General features: G+C 36.1%; 1 protein-coding gene across 1 annotated transcript in view; it reads right to left on the reverse strand.

The window, feature by feature from the left end:
• Positions 1-988: 988 nt before the first annotated feature.
• The window catches only part of LOC137634453 (alpha-L-fucosidase-like), a 20962-nt gene continuing 6950 nt past the window's right edge, over positions 989-15000 (reverse strand). Inside the window, exons 4-9 of the mRNA XM_068366853.1 lie at positions 14567-14730; positions 10788-10989; positions 8867-9007; positions 8533-8695; positions 5958-6105; positions 989-1264 (exon numbers count right to left, since the gene is read on the reverse strand). Of these exons, the coding sequence (XP_068222954.1) occupies positions 1160-1264; positions 5958-6105; positions 8533-8695; positions 8867-9007; positions 10788-10989; positions 14567-14730 (923 nt within the window). The 3' untranslated portion in view covers positions 989-1159. The remainder of the gene's footprint in view (positions 1265-5957; positions 6106-8532; positions 8696-8866; positions 9008-10787; positions 10990-14566; positions 14731-15000) is intronic.

Raw genomic sequence — 15000 nt, forward strand, 5'->3', positions numbered from 1 at the left:
AGTGTTTTGGGTCAACTGCTGACTAAATATTGCCTAAGAAAAGTGTTCTTGGGCAACTTATTATAATTATTGCCTGAGATAACTGTTCTGAGTCAACCGCTGACGAAATATTGCCTGAGAGAAGTGTTTTGGGTCAACCATTGATGAAATATTGCTTGAGAGAAGTGTTTTGGGTCAACTGCTGACTAAATATTGCCTAAGAAAAGTGTTCTTGGGCAACTTATTATAATTATTGCCTGAGAGAAGTGTTCTGGGTCAACTGCTGACTAAATATTACATGAGAGAACTGTTCTGAGTCATCTGCTGACTAAATATTGCCTGAGAAAAGTGGTCTTGGTCAACTTATTATAATTATTGCCTGAGAGAAGTGTTCTGGGTCAACTGCTGACTAAATATTACATGAGAGAACTGTTCTGAGTCATCTGCTGACTAAATATTGCCTGAGAAAAGTGGTCTTGGTCAACTTATTATAATTATTGCCTGAGAGAAGTGTTCTGGGTCAACTGCTGACTAAATATTACATGAGAGAACTGTTCTGAGTCATCTGCTGACTAAATATTGCCTGAGAAAAGTAGTCTTGGTCAACTTATTATCATTATTGCTTGAGAGAAGTGTTCTGGGTCAACTGCTAACTAAATATTGCATGAGAGAAGTGTTGTATGTCAACTGCTGACTATGAATTGGGTGTTGCAGTCAGGGTTCAAGTAGACCATAGGTCAGCAATCACATCCCAGATGTCTCGCTGGGACCATGGAGATATTGACCCCTGGAACCTGGGACCAGTCCCCACAAATGGGAAAATGTGTATAGTAGAAATATGATTTAAATGCAGAAATACTATTCAGATATGGAAATAAATGAAAGAGAATATCATTACAAGAAGTATATTCTACAACAAATGACAATCGATGTTTTTTTTTATGCTAAACATTTGGCAAAGAATTTTAGGTTTGCAAAGAATTTTCCCTCATTAGTGAAATAATCAACATTCTTTTAAGATTATTTGCCATTATATCTTCAAAATAGTAAACAAAAATAAAAGTTTATCATTTCAAACTTTTTTTCTCCTTTTAAGAATTTCATATGAGAGAAGAAATTTTCCTCCTTAATTGAACTGTGTCCAGTGTCCGTAACTTTTCCCCTTTGTTAAGGACCACACCTAAGCGGGCGTGACGCCAGTCATGACCAGAACCCACGCCCACTGGCTCTTAACCTCGGACATGTCAGGAAAAGCCACTTGCATGCCGCCTTTGGCCATCTTGAACTGGAAAAATGGGAAATTCAATATGGTTATTTTCCAACATGGAAATGTGCAAGTAAAAATGGACCTATAAAATATAAATTTGAAAAGTAAACTTCTTTGAAATATAAAATGACTAAGGAATTATTTATTAAGTGGAAATGCTATTTCCTTCTCAATAAAAAATTTGGCAGTTATATTTGCCGTAAATTCTAACGAGAGAAAAAAATATTATATCCAGTGTGTGTATACTCTGTATATGAATAGATATATACATAAGTGTATATATAAATATGCGTGTACATAAACCCGCACACACACGCACATATATATATATATATATATATATATATATATATATATATATATATATATATATATGTGTGTGTGTGTGTGTGTGTGTGTGTGTAGACAAATTTATTTCGATACTCATGTATACATTAGTAATGGAAAATTTGTTAACTGTTCTGTAGAATTCGAATGAAAAGTTTGTTGCTTAAGTATACAGTTATTGTAATGTGTACATTAAGACGTCTTTTTTCGTGCCCGATGTAATATAAGAGACTCTCTCTCTCTCTCTCTCTCTCTCTCTCTCTCTCTCTCTCTCTCTCTCTCTCTCTCTCTCTCTCTCTCTCTCTCTCAAACCAAGAAATTCCTTAAACTTCTTGTTTGCTAGACTCAAGTTTTCCAATTTTGTTCAATCAAATTGATACAGTGTTCTAGTGTGCATTCGTGTGTATGTCATTAAAAATTGATTATTAAGTTACAAAACTGCATTGGAGATTCTTTCTTTCTTCTTCATCCTCCTGCCTTCTCCTTATCATCTTCGTATGCTTCTACTTTTCCTTACATTGATTCTTCATCCATGTTTTTTTTTTAATTTGATTTTCCCCATTGACTTCATAAATGATTTTATGGAATTTATTTAAAATTCTTGGGAAAATTAATCGATTCCTTTTTAAATTCAATTAAAGGTGAATTATATATCATGTTATTCCCAGTAAAAGAAATTTGCCTGTTATTGTTTTCCATCGGTATAATAGTCTTATGACTTTTTTTTCTTATTTAAAATGAATCGAGATGTGATTAACGTTCACATATTTCCCAAAACCTGAAATAGAAAATACTCAATTAGTTTAATTTTAAGTAGCAAATTCAGATATAACCCGTTTCCATATATTTTAAAGTCCTCTCGTTATCTTTATATTAGTGTTTAGATTTGTTATCCAAACATACCGTTAAGAATAAAATCCTTGTAGGATTTTCACCTAATCTTTCCATATCTTTCGCTCCTTGATATAAACGATTATCTCTTGTAGACTACAGTTACCACACATAACAGACAATAATGTCGGCCTCTCTTTGCTTATCACGCGCTAAACGTTGTTAAATTGCATTGTACCTTATATCCTTATCATTATTTGGTTAGGATTCACACCTGTTGCCGACTGGACATCAAATGAATTTACTGGATGTCAGAACCATTTATCATTCAATGGCACTTGATAACTCTGCAAGGTTGTTTGTGAATGTCAAAATGTACCGAGAGGAGTGAGCCTTTTCCCTTTGGGTCAGTCACGCACCCGTACGAATGTTTTCCTAGGCCCTCAATTTTTCGTTTACAGTTGCTGAGCGAATTTTGAAAACGGAGAGAGAGAGAGAGAGAGAGAGAGAGAGAGAGAGAGAGAGAGAGAGAGAGAGAGAGAGAGAGAGAGAGAGATTTTCTTCCAGTTTTCCCTCAGTGTGCTGTTCTCTGGTTATATGAAATAAGAGACAGGCTGAGGCTATAAATCTTCAAAATGCAGCCCTTGCAATTTAAAGGTTAAAGGTTAAAGGTGTCTGATTTCAGTTCCAGTTCCATCAGAATAGATGCTCACCAGAACGTCACCCGGGCAAACCCAACCCCGCACTGTGGTGCCCTACCACAGCAGTGGCTTCCCCAGTAAACAGCTCAACTCTCGGTCCCGGGCGGGGATCGATCTGCTGTCATGTGAATACTAAGCAAACGCGTTACCATTGTAAGCTATTTTCATTTTTAAAATCTTCTCAATAAAGACTCATTTCCAGCTGCCATAGAATTAATAATTCCCATAATTCTTCAAATTACTTACTTATGATAATTACATACTGTCTAGTATGTGAATATATCGCCTACTTAAAACTTTAAAAGATACACTTATCCATACTAAAAATAGCTAAATCTTGTGATTGTTTCATGAAATTGTAAATAAGTTTTTTTTTTTTTATTTATTTTTTTTTTCTTACCAGAGAATTAAATCTTACAAAAGTAATATTTCCAGGTAATTCCTGTTTTCGTTTTTCCTTTGACCAAAGGCACAAGTCTCATTTGTTTTGGGCTTGCTGTCAGAAAACAAAAATGTCATTCGAGATTTCGCGTAATAAGCAGGCACCAAGATACCCTGATAAAACCATTTAGGAAGACCATTGCGTCAATCCTCGTACGTTGTTTTTTAAATCCTATTTTAGTCTGTCATTTTTCCTGAGAACTTAGATTTCACTTACTACTTTATTCGATTTGTTTTTGTTGAGGACTAAATATTTAATTTATGATGATAGGAATTCTAGGATCAAAGTTACCATCCAACTATAAATTCTGTATTTTTATGCGTCCGCAAATACTGCTCGTATCGTACTTCATACTATTTTAAATAAACCATTTCTGTATTTGCTTTCCTTCAATATAAACATTCAGATTATCCTAGAACTCGTTTTTCTTGATCTCGGATCCGCCTTTAGCATTAACAAATGTTTCTCTGTTTCCTACGGGATCCTTATTATCTCCGCTAACGAAGTTGGAGGGAGGTTATGTTTTACCCCTTGTTTGTGTGTTTGTTTGAGTATGTGTGTGTGTTTGTATGTGAACAGCTTCCTGGTCATAATTTTAATCGTAAAGTAATTAAACCTGAAGGAATTACCTGTTATGTAAAAAGCTAGAAATAATTATATTTTGAAAGGTTAAGGTCACGGTCAAGCAAAATGTCCAATTCACGTAATTAGCCATTAGTTTGGACCTCGTTGTCACAGAGACTTCAAACTTGTTTCATATTTGAGTGCATGAAAATCCACGTCAATTAATACATGTTACTGTCAAAGGTGAAGGTCGAGCAGAATGTCGAGAAATAAACTGCCGCGGCGGAGGTCTGCTCTCTACTGAGTGCCCCTCTAGTTTATTCTATTTTCCCGTCTCTTTTTCGTGTAAAATCACAGTCTTCCTAGGTTCTTCCTCTTTATGTATATTGCATAATTATTTATGAGACTTAGACGATTTTACTGCTTTATTTTCGTCATTGCATTTAATCAGGTGATGGATATTATTGTTCAGCTGATGAAGGAAGCATCTGGACTTTGTCAGCATTATTTGAATTAAAGAGAGAGAGAGAGGAGTTCGAATGGGATTACGATATTCAAGCGGCAGTAATAATATACATATTTGTGCCTCTAAAATATTGGTGGAGTTATTCATTTGCCTGTAATGGGAAATTCTGTATTTTTTTTTTTTTTTTTGAAATATTTCAAGATGATAGAAATGTATATTTATCAACATTTGAACGAATGAAAATTTATATTTGTCAACATTTGAACGTTATTCAATGCTGATACAAAGCTGGGTATTGTTAGTAAGGCTTCTTATGTGTAGAGAGATTATTGAACTATAGTCCATTTCTTTTAGCGATCCATAATTCTATCCAATCAGCGACCAGGAAACTTTTCCGAGCTAACAGGGCACCGCCGCGAGTCGGTGCAAATATGCATCGCTAAAAGAAATGGACTATAATGTAACATGCGGCAGATGTTCTACCATGATTCCTCTGTTGCATGTTTGTAGTATTCAGTTTTAGGTTTCATACAGCAATGGTGATATAGTATCCATACTTCAGTGAGATGGATTCTTGAAAGCAGGGATACAGCTAGAGGACCCCTCCCCGTTACCCTGGTGTATACTTAAATACTTTCATTTTCTGACCCTGTTTTGGAGGTCCATCTCTTGAAGCCTAAGGGTGGCTTTTTCAAAAAGTTCTTTGTATCCCTTCCCATTGTTTTCTGTATCGTTTAATCTTCCTCAAATTCAGATGCAAGTTTATCGTCGCCTCCAATAGATCAACTATTGACTTTCTTTTACAATCCTTGTGATGCAAATGCATGCTTTTAGCTGATTGTGTAAATAGAATTTTAGCATTAACGATTATGTTGATCTATAAATAATTTTGTGGTCACTTCATTGCATCAAGCGTTACCATTATTGCACCAAATTTATCATCATCATCATCATCATCGGTCGTTACTAGTCCACTGCAGAACAAAGGCCTCAATCATGTCCTTCCACTTGCGTCTGTTCACGGTCTTTCTTTGTCAGTCCACGCCCGCAAACTTTCTTAGCTCGTCAATCCATCGTTTTCTCTTCCTTCCCCTGCTTCTTTTACAATATATAGAGTTCCATTCTGTTATTCTTAATGTTCATCTATTGTCTGTCATTCTCATTATATGTCCTGCTCATATCCATTTCTTTTCCTTACATGTTATAATATCCTCTAATTTAGTTTGCTCTTGTATCCATGTTGCTCTTTTTCTGTCTTTTACATATTATATTTCATCAGAGCACGTTACTTAAAATAAACTATTAATACCGCATAGTAAAAATTAACTTTTAAGCTTAAGTTACGGGAGTAAAAAAAAAAAAATGAAGGTCGTTGCTCACCTGCACTTTTTTCTCTATCCTGTTGTCGTTATATCCAAGCATAGACACGTGAGTCTGGGGTGTGGCCGACACGGACCCCAGAGACAGGAGTCCTTTTCTGGGCCACTGGAGAACAATGCTGTACACCATGTCGTCCTTACTCGTAAACCTGTGAAAGGGAAAAGCACTGATCGATTAAAAGCTTTTTGTCTGAATGGCAGCTAAGCCATCGCCTTTGAGGGGTATTCGTGATTTTTACCTCCGCCAAGGAAGTTGGAAGGAGGATATGTTTTAGCCCCTGTTTTTGTAATTTGCGTGTCTGTGTTTGTTTGTTTATGAACAGCTTCCTGGTCACAATTTTAATCGTATAGTAAGGAAACTTGCAGGGATTAACTGTTATGTAAAAAGTAGAAATTATTAAATTTTGGAAGGTCAAGGTCACGGTCAAGCAAAAAGTCCAATTCACGTAACCATCCATAAATTTGGACATCGTTGTTACAGAAACTTCAAACTGTGTTCATATTTGAATGCATGATAATCCACGCCAATTAATACATGTTAAGGTCAAGGTTACGGTCGAGGAAAATGTCCAATTCACGTAATCAGCCATATGTTTGCACATCGTTGTCCCAGACTCCAAATTTGGCTCATATTTGAGTGTATGAAAATTCCTGTCATTTAATACATGTTAAGGTCAAAGGTCAAAGTCGAGAAATAAGGTCTAGTGTATGTTGTTTTTTAAAGGGGAAGATTCCTCTTTTATCATTTTGGAACATCAGGTCGACTTTATATTCCGTGGTGGAGTTCAGTTGCTTTTTCTGTATGGTTGGTTCTGCGGAGGAAATCTAAGGCGAGTGAAGGAATCCTCTTTGGATTTTAATTTGAATTTTGCTAAATAGCAATGATAATAAACAGGTTTTAAGTGATATTGAATTATTTAGAAATGACAACTATTTTACGTACGAAATCTGAATTAGTTTATATACAATTTCCATCCCCTTTTGAATATTACGGCTTTCATATATTATGCTGTTCTCCCTGATCAATAACTAATTATGTATTAAGAAATTATAAAAGCATCAATTGCATATTCCATTGTATAATTTTTATTTAAGGGAAAATCAATTTTCAGGAGAGAAATTATTATTTTTTGAGGAAACAAGTTCTGTTTAATTTTTTTTTATGAAAATGCTTTGAGCAGGTTTTCAAATATTATATAAATTAATATAGTAGTATATTTGAGAACATTTGCGCGTATTTATACCCATATTTTCTTCGTGTACGGATGCACCTGACAGCTTATCGCAAGTGTTAAAGATGTCTAGTTTCAGTTTCAGTTTCGTCATAACAGATGCTCACCAGAACGTCAGCCGGGCAATGGGGGAGCCCACCATGCTGCCCAACCTCAGCAGTGGCCTCCTCAGTAAACAGTTTAAACTCGTTGTCCCGGGCTGGGATCGATCTTCTGTCATGCGAATGCTAGGCAAACACGTTACAGCTGTACTAGCCGTGAGGCAAGTAGTTAATTACAGAGGTCTATATTAAGAATGACCAGTTATCACCAACTTGATCCCTTAGGGAAGGGTGGATTATTTTTCATGTGACTTTGTGTTTGCTGATGCTGGCTGATTAGACTACAGTAATATGAAATGACGAGTTTATTTTGAAACGATGGTTAAAGAGCATTACATAATATGTAGGCGTACAGAAGTTTAATTAAATAGATTTTGTAAGGTTATTGTGATTTAAGCTCCAATTTCATGTGAAATGCATTTTTATGAAGTTCTCTACATTTTGCTCTTCAATTTCTATCGAAATAATTTTGAATATTCTGCCTCGCTTTGATAATGAAATGTAGCCGGAGATGATTAAAGATATGTTTCCGCCAAACAGATTTTTTTTAAATCTATCATTGAAGTTTCTTTGAAAGAAAATTCATCAGCTTTTGGTAAATAGATTTTAGGATTTGAAAATTGTCCTGGCGTTTTTTATGGTATATTAGAAATTATAGTTCATCAAAGAAAAGTATGTGATGTTTAAAGATATTCAATCCTAATACGAAACTTTATCGGTTTTTATGAAAGAATTGGTGTCACCATCACGAGTTATTTGAACAGCAGTGTTAATTAAACTGCTCCAGGCTCCAAATTTAGATTACATCTGTCCCCTTACCCGTAGTGGATGTGGAATGAGAATGAGTAATGGTAAAGATAAAAGAATAATTCTTCGTTTATAAAAAAAAATTTGATTTTTCTTATAAATATACGCTTTACAAGTACATTTTATATCCACATTTAGTAATTCGAACATCAATCCATGTCTGTACATTAAACGTTAAAGGTGTCTGGTTTCAGTTCGAGTGACATCTCAAGAGATACCCACTAGAACGTCAGCTGGACAGACTCAACTCCCTACTGTGGTGCGAAAGCACAGCAATAACCTCTCCAGTAAATAGCTTGAACTCACGGTCCTGAACTGTGATCGATCTGCCGCCATGGGAATGCGAAGCGAAAAGTCTACTCTGTACTATCAAGAAGGTTTTGCTGCTTACGTTACAATTTTATCGCATAGATTAAGCATTTACATAGATACTCACCACACACCAGAGGTTAGACTGTCATTCTGATGAACCCATGGTTTACTATCATAGATGGCTTCTCCATTGATGTCTAACCAGGACCCCAGCTCACGTAGTCGCTCCTCCATGATTGGTGGGATGATGCCATAGTGGGTTGGTCCCACATTTATTAGAATGTTGCCTGTATAGAGATAAATCACATCGATTATCTTTACCCAAGTTTCACCACTATATACATATTTCTTTTCAAGATCGTTCAATAGGTTATTATGTTTTATTATAGGGCTTGGCTTAGGACATGTTTCATATACAATAGTAATTATTCAATACAAAATGATTTTCAATTTTTTACCTCCACAACTAATGGTCATTGCCACTTCTGTAAGAAGCTCATTAATTGTCAGATAGTCGGCAACACGAGCATTTCTTCTGTACCCCCAAGAGCTCTTGTCTAGGGTCATGCAGTTCTCCCATTTGTGAGGTTGGAGAACACCTAAGAGAACGAAGGTCTAAGTAAACTGTTCCGTCACTGAAATTTTCTGTTAAATAACGTTTACTTCCTTATAAATATTTCTCGTATATGATAAAATAATATAGATTTATTTTCATATAAAATTTAGTGAATCATTTGTATTTTACAAAAAAAAAATGCAGTTACTCTATTCTGTCGTTGGAAAACAATTTTATCTGTTTCAAGTGATTGAATAAAACACCATTTTAGACAGTACTGGTAATTAACAGTAAAGGGAGAGAGAGCACTAAAAAAAACATATCTCCCCTCCTAGTAACTGATGGCTGTATCAATTAAATTTTGTCTTTAATGATATAATATGCCTGGCCTATGAATCTTGAATTTTATTTTCTTTCTTCTGTATTCATTGAGGTAACAATATGATGAAAATCTTGCTGCTGCATTTTTATTGTTTTATAACAATGCACCTATTCTGGATATTCCCTCACAATTCAGGGAATGATTATAAAGAACATTGCGCGTCAGATATCTTTCATGTTTCAAAATGCACTATGATAATCGATGCATGCTTGTTTTCATACCATTACAGATAAGGATAATCTAACACTGATAATTCACACATCAGTTTTTCTTTGCTGTAAGGGTCTTGATTAAGGCAGAACATGGCTTTTCTGTGTCATTGTAGTTAAGTTGAATACCCGTCTCACTAGGCATATATTTTCTCTATGCCTCTGAATTCAGTTTATTTGATTGGTTTAATTTTAGCTTTTTATATTTCTATTTTGTGTTTGCTTACTGCACATTTAGCGTTTTATTGTTATGTAGTATGTCTATTTTGTTCTGTGATGTTTGAGAACATGGCAATAGTAAACTCCCGTTGAAGTCCAGCCTATAAGACTCATCTCCCGTGGTAATGACAAGTTTGCTTCTTAAGCTTAGATTAATTGTATGATTCAAAAGTAGGAATAAGGCAGAGATTGAACTTGTAGTCTCGTGCATACTACATGGCAAGGATTTTGGCAGCAGCATATTGTAGACTTAAAGGAAAATATAGTGGGGATTTTCGGCTTCTAAGAAAACATTTCAGTGTACAAGACTTAATGTATGGCAGAAGATCTAGAGGAGTTGTTCTTGGCTTTCTATGTAAAAGCCAAAAAGCTTCAAATCTGCCATATGGCAGTCATAATGAAAACCATGATACGTTCCCTAAATTACAGTTTACCTCAATATGGCACTGTCATTGGTTACTTTTCAGAGCCTTGTTAATACATCTCAGTAGGATCATACAGAGAGGGAAAAGGGGTGATCTGTAGAGGGGATAATTGTCTGCATTAAGGATAAATAGGACAGGCAGGGATATAAAAGATATTAATGTAAAGGAGGAAGAATATCAGATAGTAAATGAAATTCTAAAGCCAAGCTAATATATATTAGTTGAATGGTGAAAATGTGAAAAAAAAGAATCCGCAGCAAGAATTTTTATCATCATCCGATCGATTGGATACACAAATTTTGCTCTTTAAAAGGCTCTTTTTCATATCATAATATGTTTTAACTTAGCTCGATGGTAACAGCTTTGATTTTTACAAGGTTTGTACCACCTATCCTCAAGATGAAATTGTTCAATTGCTTAACGGCTTCCCTGCAGTAATTTGACCATTGCATGAGATTAACTTGGGTAGTAACCATCGTTTTTCTTAGCTTTGAAATTGAATTGTAATTATACTGCTAATATTACTACTGTTCTACTACTAATGCTGATAAAGACATCATAAAACTTGGTTTACTAATAATCTCATACCTGGATTATAACGATCAGTGCAGGTGTAGTAAGATCCATGGTGACATGGTATGCCCTGACCCCACCTGTCATTAACAACGACGGTGTCTTTGACTGGGGAATCATTGAAAAGCCAAGCCAAGAATCCGGTTGCGTTCCAGTATGTGTCCTTAGCTTCCCAATCTCCATCAGACCAAATAACTTCAGGGTGGTATTGTTCGACCTGGAACAATAACACCATTAAATATAAGCAAAACAAAAGGTTAACTATGTTCATTGCATTAGAAATGTTTAGAAGTTTGTAAAGACAGTTAAGAGTCAAAGATAAAGATCTTATTTGTCCTAATATTTTATTTGGAAAACACATCCACTAGAATTTAGTTTATTGCCTATAAGATAAATATATATTTTAATTATTTAAAACAATTTATGTTAGCATAGCATCAAAAATTATTTACTCAAGAAATGATTGATTAGTCGGAGTATAGCACACATGAATTTGGATAAAGATTTTTGATATGATATAATATGTATTCATGAGCCAATAGTCTGTGATATCCTATGTTAGTTTTTAAGGAAATTTGTACTGTGTGGTTTGAAGAGTAATTTGGCACTGAATATTCTATATATATTTATGAGATTATATTCAGTTTTATCACAAACTAAACTAGATTCTTTGAACCTGTAATAAAATGGTTACATTTTATAGCTTAAAGCAAAGCGCCACACAGGAGTGGCCCTCTCTTTCCCAAGGTAGAGGTTTTGTCTAGCACAATGAGGAGTTACTTGTCTCTCTGTGGCTAGGGTTCCTTCCTCCCTATCCATTGCACAGGAATGGGTTAATGTGGGTTGGGGAGAGTTACTCGACTCACAAGTTCTGTTTTGGGCACCAGGGTTTCCTTTTCTTTCCCTCCAACTTGTCAGCTGGTGTCAACTACTCTCTGGTAGTTAGCGGTATGGGTCAGTCCCAACGTTTCGATTTGTTGGAAGGTCTCCGATTGCCCCTTGGGTAGTTCGAAGAGGGGGTTAATTCCTCTTGGAATTGATATATTTTATTTGGCAGGATTAGCCTACCATAGTCTCTCGGTTCTTCTCTACAGGACTTTCGTAGTTTTATAGGTCCCTATTTCCCTTGGGGAATGGACAAAGCAGATACCCTTTTTTCCTTTTTGAGATACTAATCCGATCTTTTCATCACAGACGAGTAATTTGAAAATTAGATGTAACCAGGTGGGGTGGCATAATTCTACCAACCCTTGGAGTCGTGCTCAGTGTCGCTATCATAGCAATTATTGTGCCTCTTTGGTCAGAGAATGCGGCCCTGAGATTTGCCTAATCTTTCTTCAGTGGATTCAAAGCAAGACCTAGCCCTTAACCAATTAGAAGATTTTGGGTCGGAGGATAATCTAAATCCTGAAGAGAGGTGGCCTTACTCCGGAGGTCTCAGAGGGGACTCCATTATCCCATGGGTGCTCTTCTGGGTATTTGATTTACTTTATTATTATTAATGCTCTGTCTCTGGTTGCCTTTAGGCCCACTTGAATTTACATATCTCTGGGCAGGCTAGCATCCCTCCTGTAGACGTTAAGTTTGGGTCCCCTGTGAACGTCAAAATCATCTCCTATATATTTAAGACCTCAGTTTGCTCCATTTATGATGGTTCTTTCCAGCGACTTGCCATTTCCAAGAGTTCCCGTGTCTTAGATGCTAAGGGGTTTCTGCTCATTCATACCCTTTTTGAGGAACTTTTGTTGGAATAACACTACCATGCCAGAAGACTGCCCTCTTTATCAAAATGGGTGTGGAATTGCTAAGGGATCTGTTCCTGAAAGGGGAATCCACCCTCCCCTAAGATTGTAATTTCTTTTTCAGAGACTTGACCTGAAGGATTTGAAAGTTTCATGAAACTGCATGGTTTTTGTGAGGTCTTTTCCCTCTTTGGTATCCACTCCTTCAACGGCTGAGATCGAAGTCACACCATTTTTTGGTCAGCACAGCTGTATCAGAGAGTAAGGAGTTAGAATTTCTTCACTTCTTCTTTTCTGATCCAGAAACATCTCACCAGGATTTTCTCTCAAATGTATGAGAGAGATTTCATGGCTAAGAACATAATGTATTTAATGGGCTATAAGAGATCTTCTTCCACTAGACAATGCCAGTCCACGTGGAAGACATAGCCTTCCTTGGGTAAAGAATCCTATGCTGGATAACCTTAGACTTCTTGTCTTCCTTTTTTAAACCATCAACAATTCTGCCATACTAATCTGGCTTGGATTCAGACCCGTTTCACAAAGTTACTTGGTCCTTTGCTTTGCTTTGCTTTGCAATGACTGTTGGTACAGCTCCCTCAGTGTCCTCGTCACTTGATAGAATGGTTGAATTTTGGCCAGACCAATTCAGATCGTTTCTTTATTACTCTAAAAGAAGTACTTCAGAAGGCTGTAATTAATCCCCTTAGCCTCGGGGGTAAGAGTCTGTAAACTTGCAGCATCCTGCAGAGAACAGGCGTTCTTAACCCTCACTACTGACTGTCTCCTGATACTGACCCCGGGTCTCTCTTGTTGACCAAGAATAAAAATCCTCTCTTGAGGTGAGACCATCTTTACAACTCGGCTTTAAATCCTACTTGTGGTGAGCACAGTCTGGTGTCTACCATACAAGCATTTTTGCTGAGTTCCACATCATTAGTAAAGGTAGTCTGTTTCAAAGTACCTATACTAACAAATTCCTTTCTACAAGGGCTGTCAGTATTTCATGACCTCGCTCATCAAAAAGACTGATCCACTCTCCATCCATGAAACCTATGGTGTGAGAAAAATTGCTCCTATTTATCTTTGTTTTCTACTATGCAATTTCAGAATAACCTGTGATTTATGAATTTGTATGACAGGTTGTTAATAAGAAACTACGAGAAACAAATTCGAGTAATGCAACATGTGTGCATACTGCTCAGCTCCATCGTGGCCTATACATGAGAAATTAGGTCGAAAATAGGGATCCTCAACCAGGTCCCTTAGCTTCACGATGGTCATCTAGCTTGCCTTTTCATTAAATATCCATTCATGAGCGTGTTAGAATAAATTTTTTAGTCTTTTTCTTTCACATACTGTATTTTAGAATGTATTGGACTTTCTCTTGGTTATAGATGATATGACTTGTGCACGAGTGTTTCTTGTTTTACGTTCTGGTATTAGTGTTTGGGAACCAAATAACAACCTAGCTGCCTAGAAATTGATTTTGACAAATGAAAAACCTATTTTGGGGGAAGTACTGTGTGATTCCCAAGACATTCTTATTTCCGTAGACTGGTGAAGAGAAGTGGACATAACTGAGACATCATCCTGAATGGAAAAGATGGTTTCCTAGAGATAGAAAAGTGCCAGGGTAAGCATTATCTCAGTGACAGTAATGGTTCTCAGAGACAAATTCAGCCGTGGAGGCGTTGTGATGGGTTCAGTAAAGCTTAAATCCGTGGGTTTTCCTTATATACACTAAGTCTATGCCTTGCTCGTTGATACACTGGCCCCTGGGCAGGAAAGATAATATTTCTTTGGTATATTATCTTATATTAGATTCCCTGTTCTAACCTTTACAGGAAAGTCCTTAGGAACCACAGCACCTCCCCTAAAATAGATTTTTTCCTTTGTTAAAACCTATTTTTATTGGGTCATTTGGTCTGCAATTTTATGTAGAATATCTGGACCTAAACGCTTTCAATATCAAGTATTTCATTTATTGATATCATTATTGTTATTATTGGTGATAGACTTTATACGTAAACAAAAATAAGAATAACTTACCAATTCTAGTAGCTCTGGCATAGTTTTTCTAGTGACAAAGTCATTGGTTTGAAAACTGTTGCTTTTGTCTTGCAAATAGAGAGGATTGAACCACTCATACAACGAATGGTAAAGCCCAAAATGAATATGAGGGGCCCTCTTTTTTATTGCCTTAGCCAGATCTCCTGTTGATGAAAACCAATCAAATGTTACTACATGCACCCTCTCTGTAGGTCATCTTTAGCTTCAATTCCTAGATTGGGCTTACTCCCTCGTATCCATTTTATCATATGTAGTGAATCTTGAACCCAATAGCCATTTAAATGGAGTCATTAGCTGTTGTGTAAACAATAATTTAAAAATATATGTATATATCATGACTTGATTAAACCAATGGAGTATCAAGGCAGTAATTAAAGTAGGTAGAAAAAATTTGTCATAGGTATCTGCAAAAT

Source organism: Palaemon carinicauda, chromosome 44 (genome assembly GCF_036898095.1).
Source record: "Palaemon carinicauda isolate YSFRI2023 chromosome 44, ASM3689809v2, whole genome shotgun sequence".
Lineage (NCBI taxonomy): Eukaryota > Metazoa > Arthropoda > Malacostraca > Decapoda > Palaemonidae > Palaemon > Palaemon carinicauda.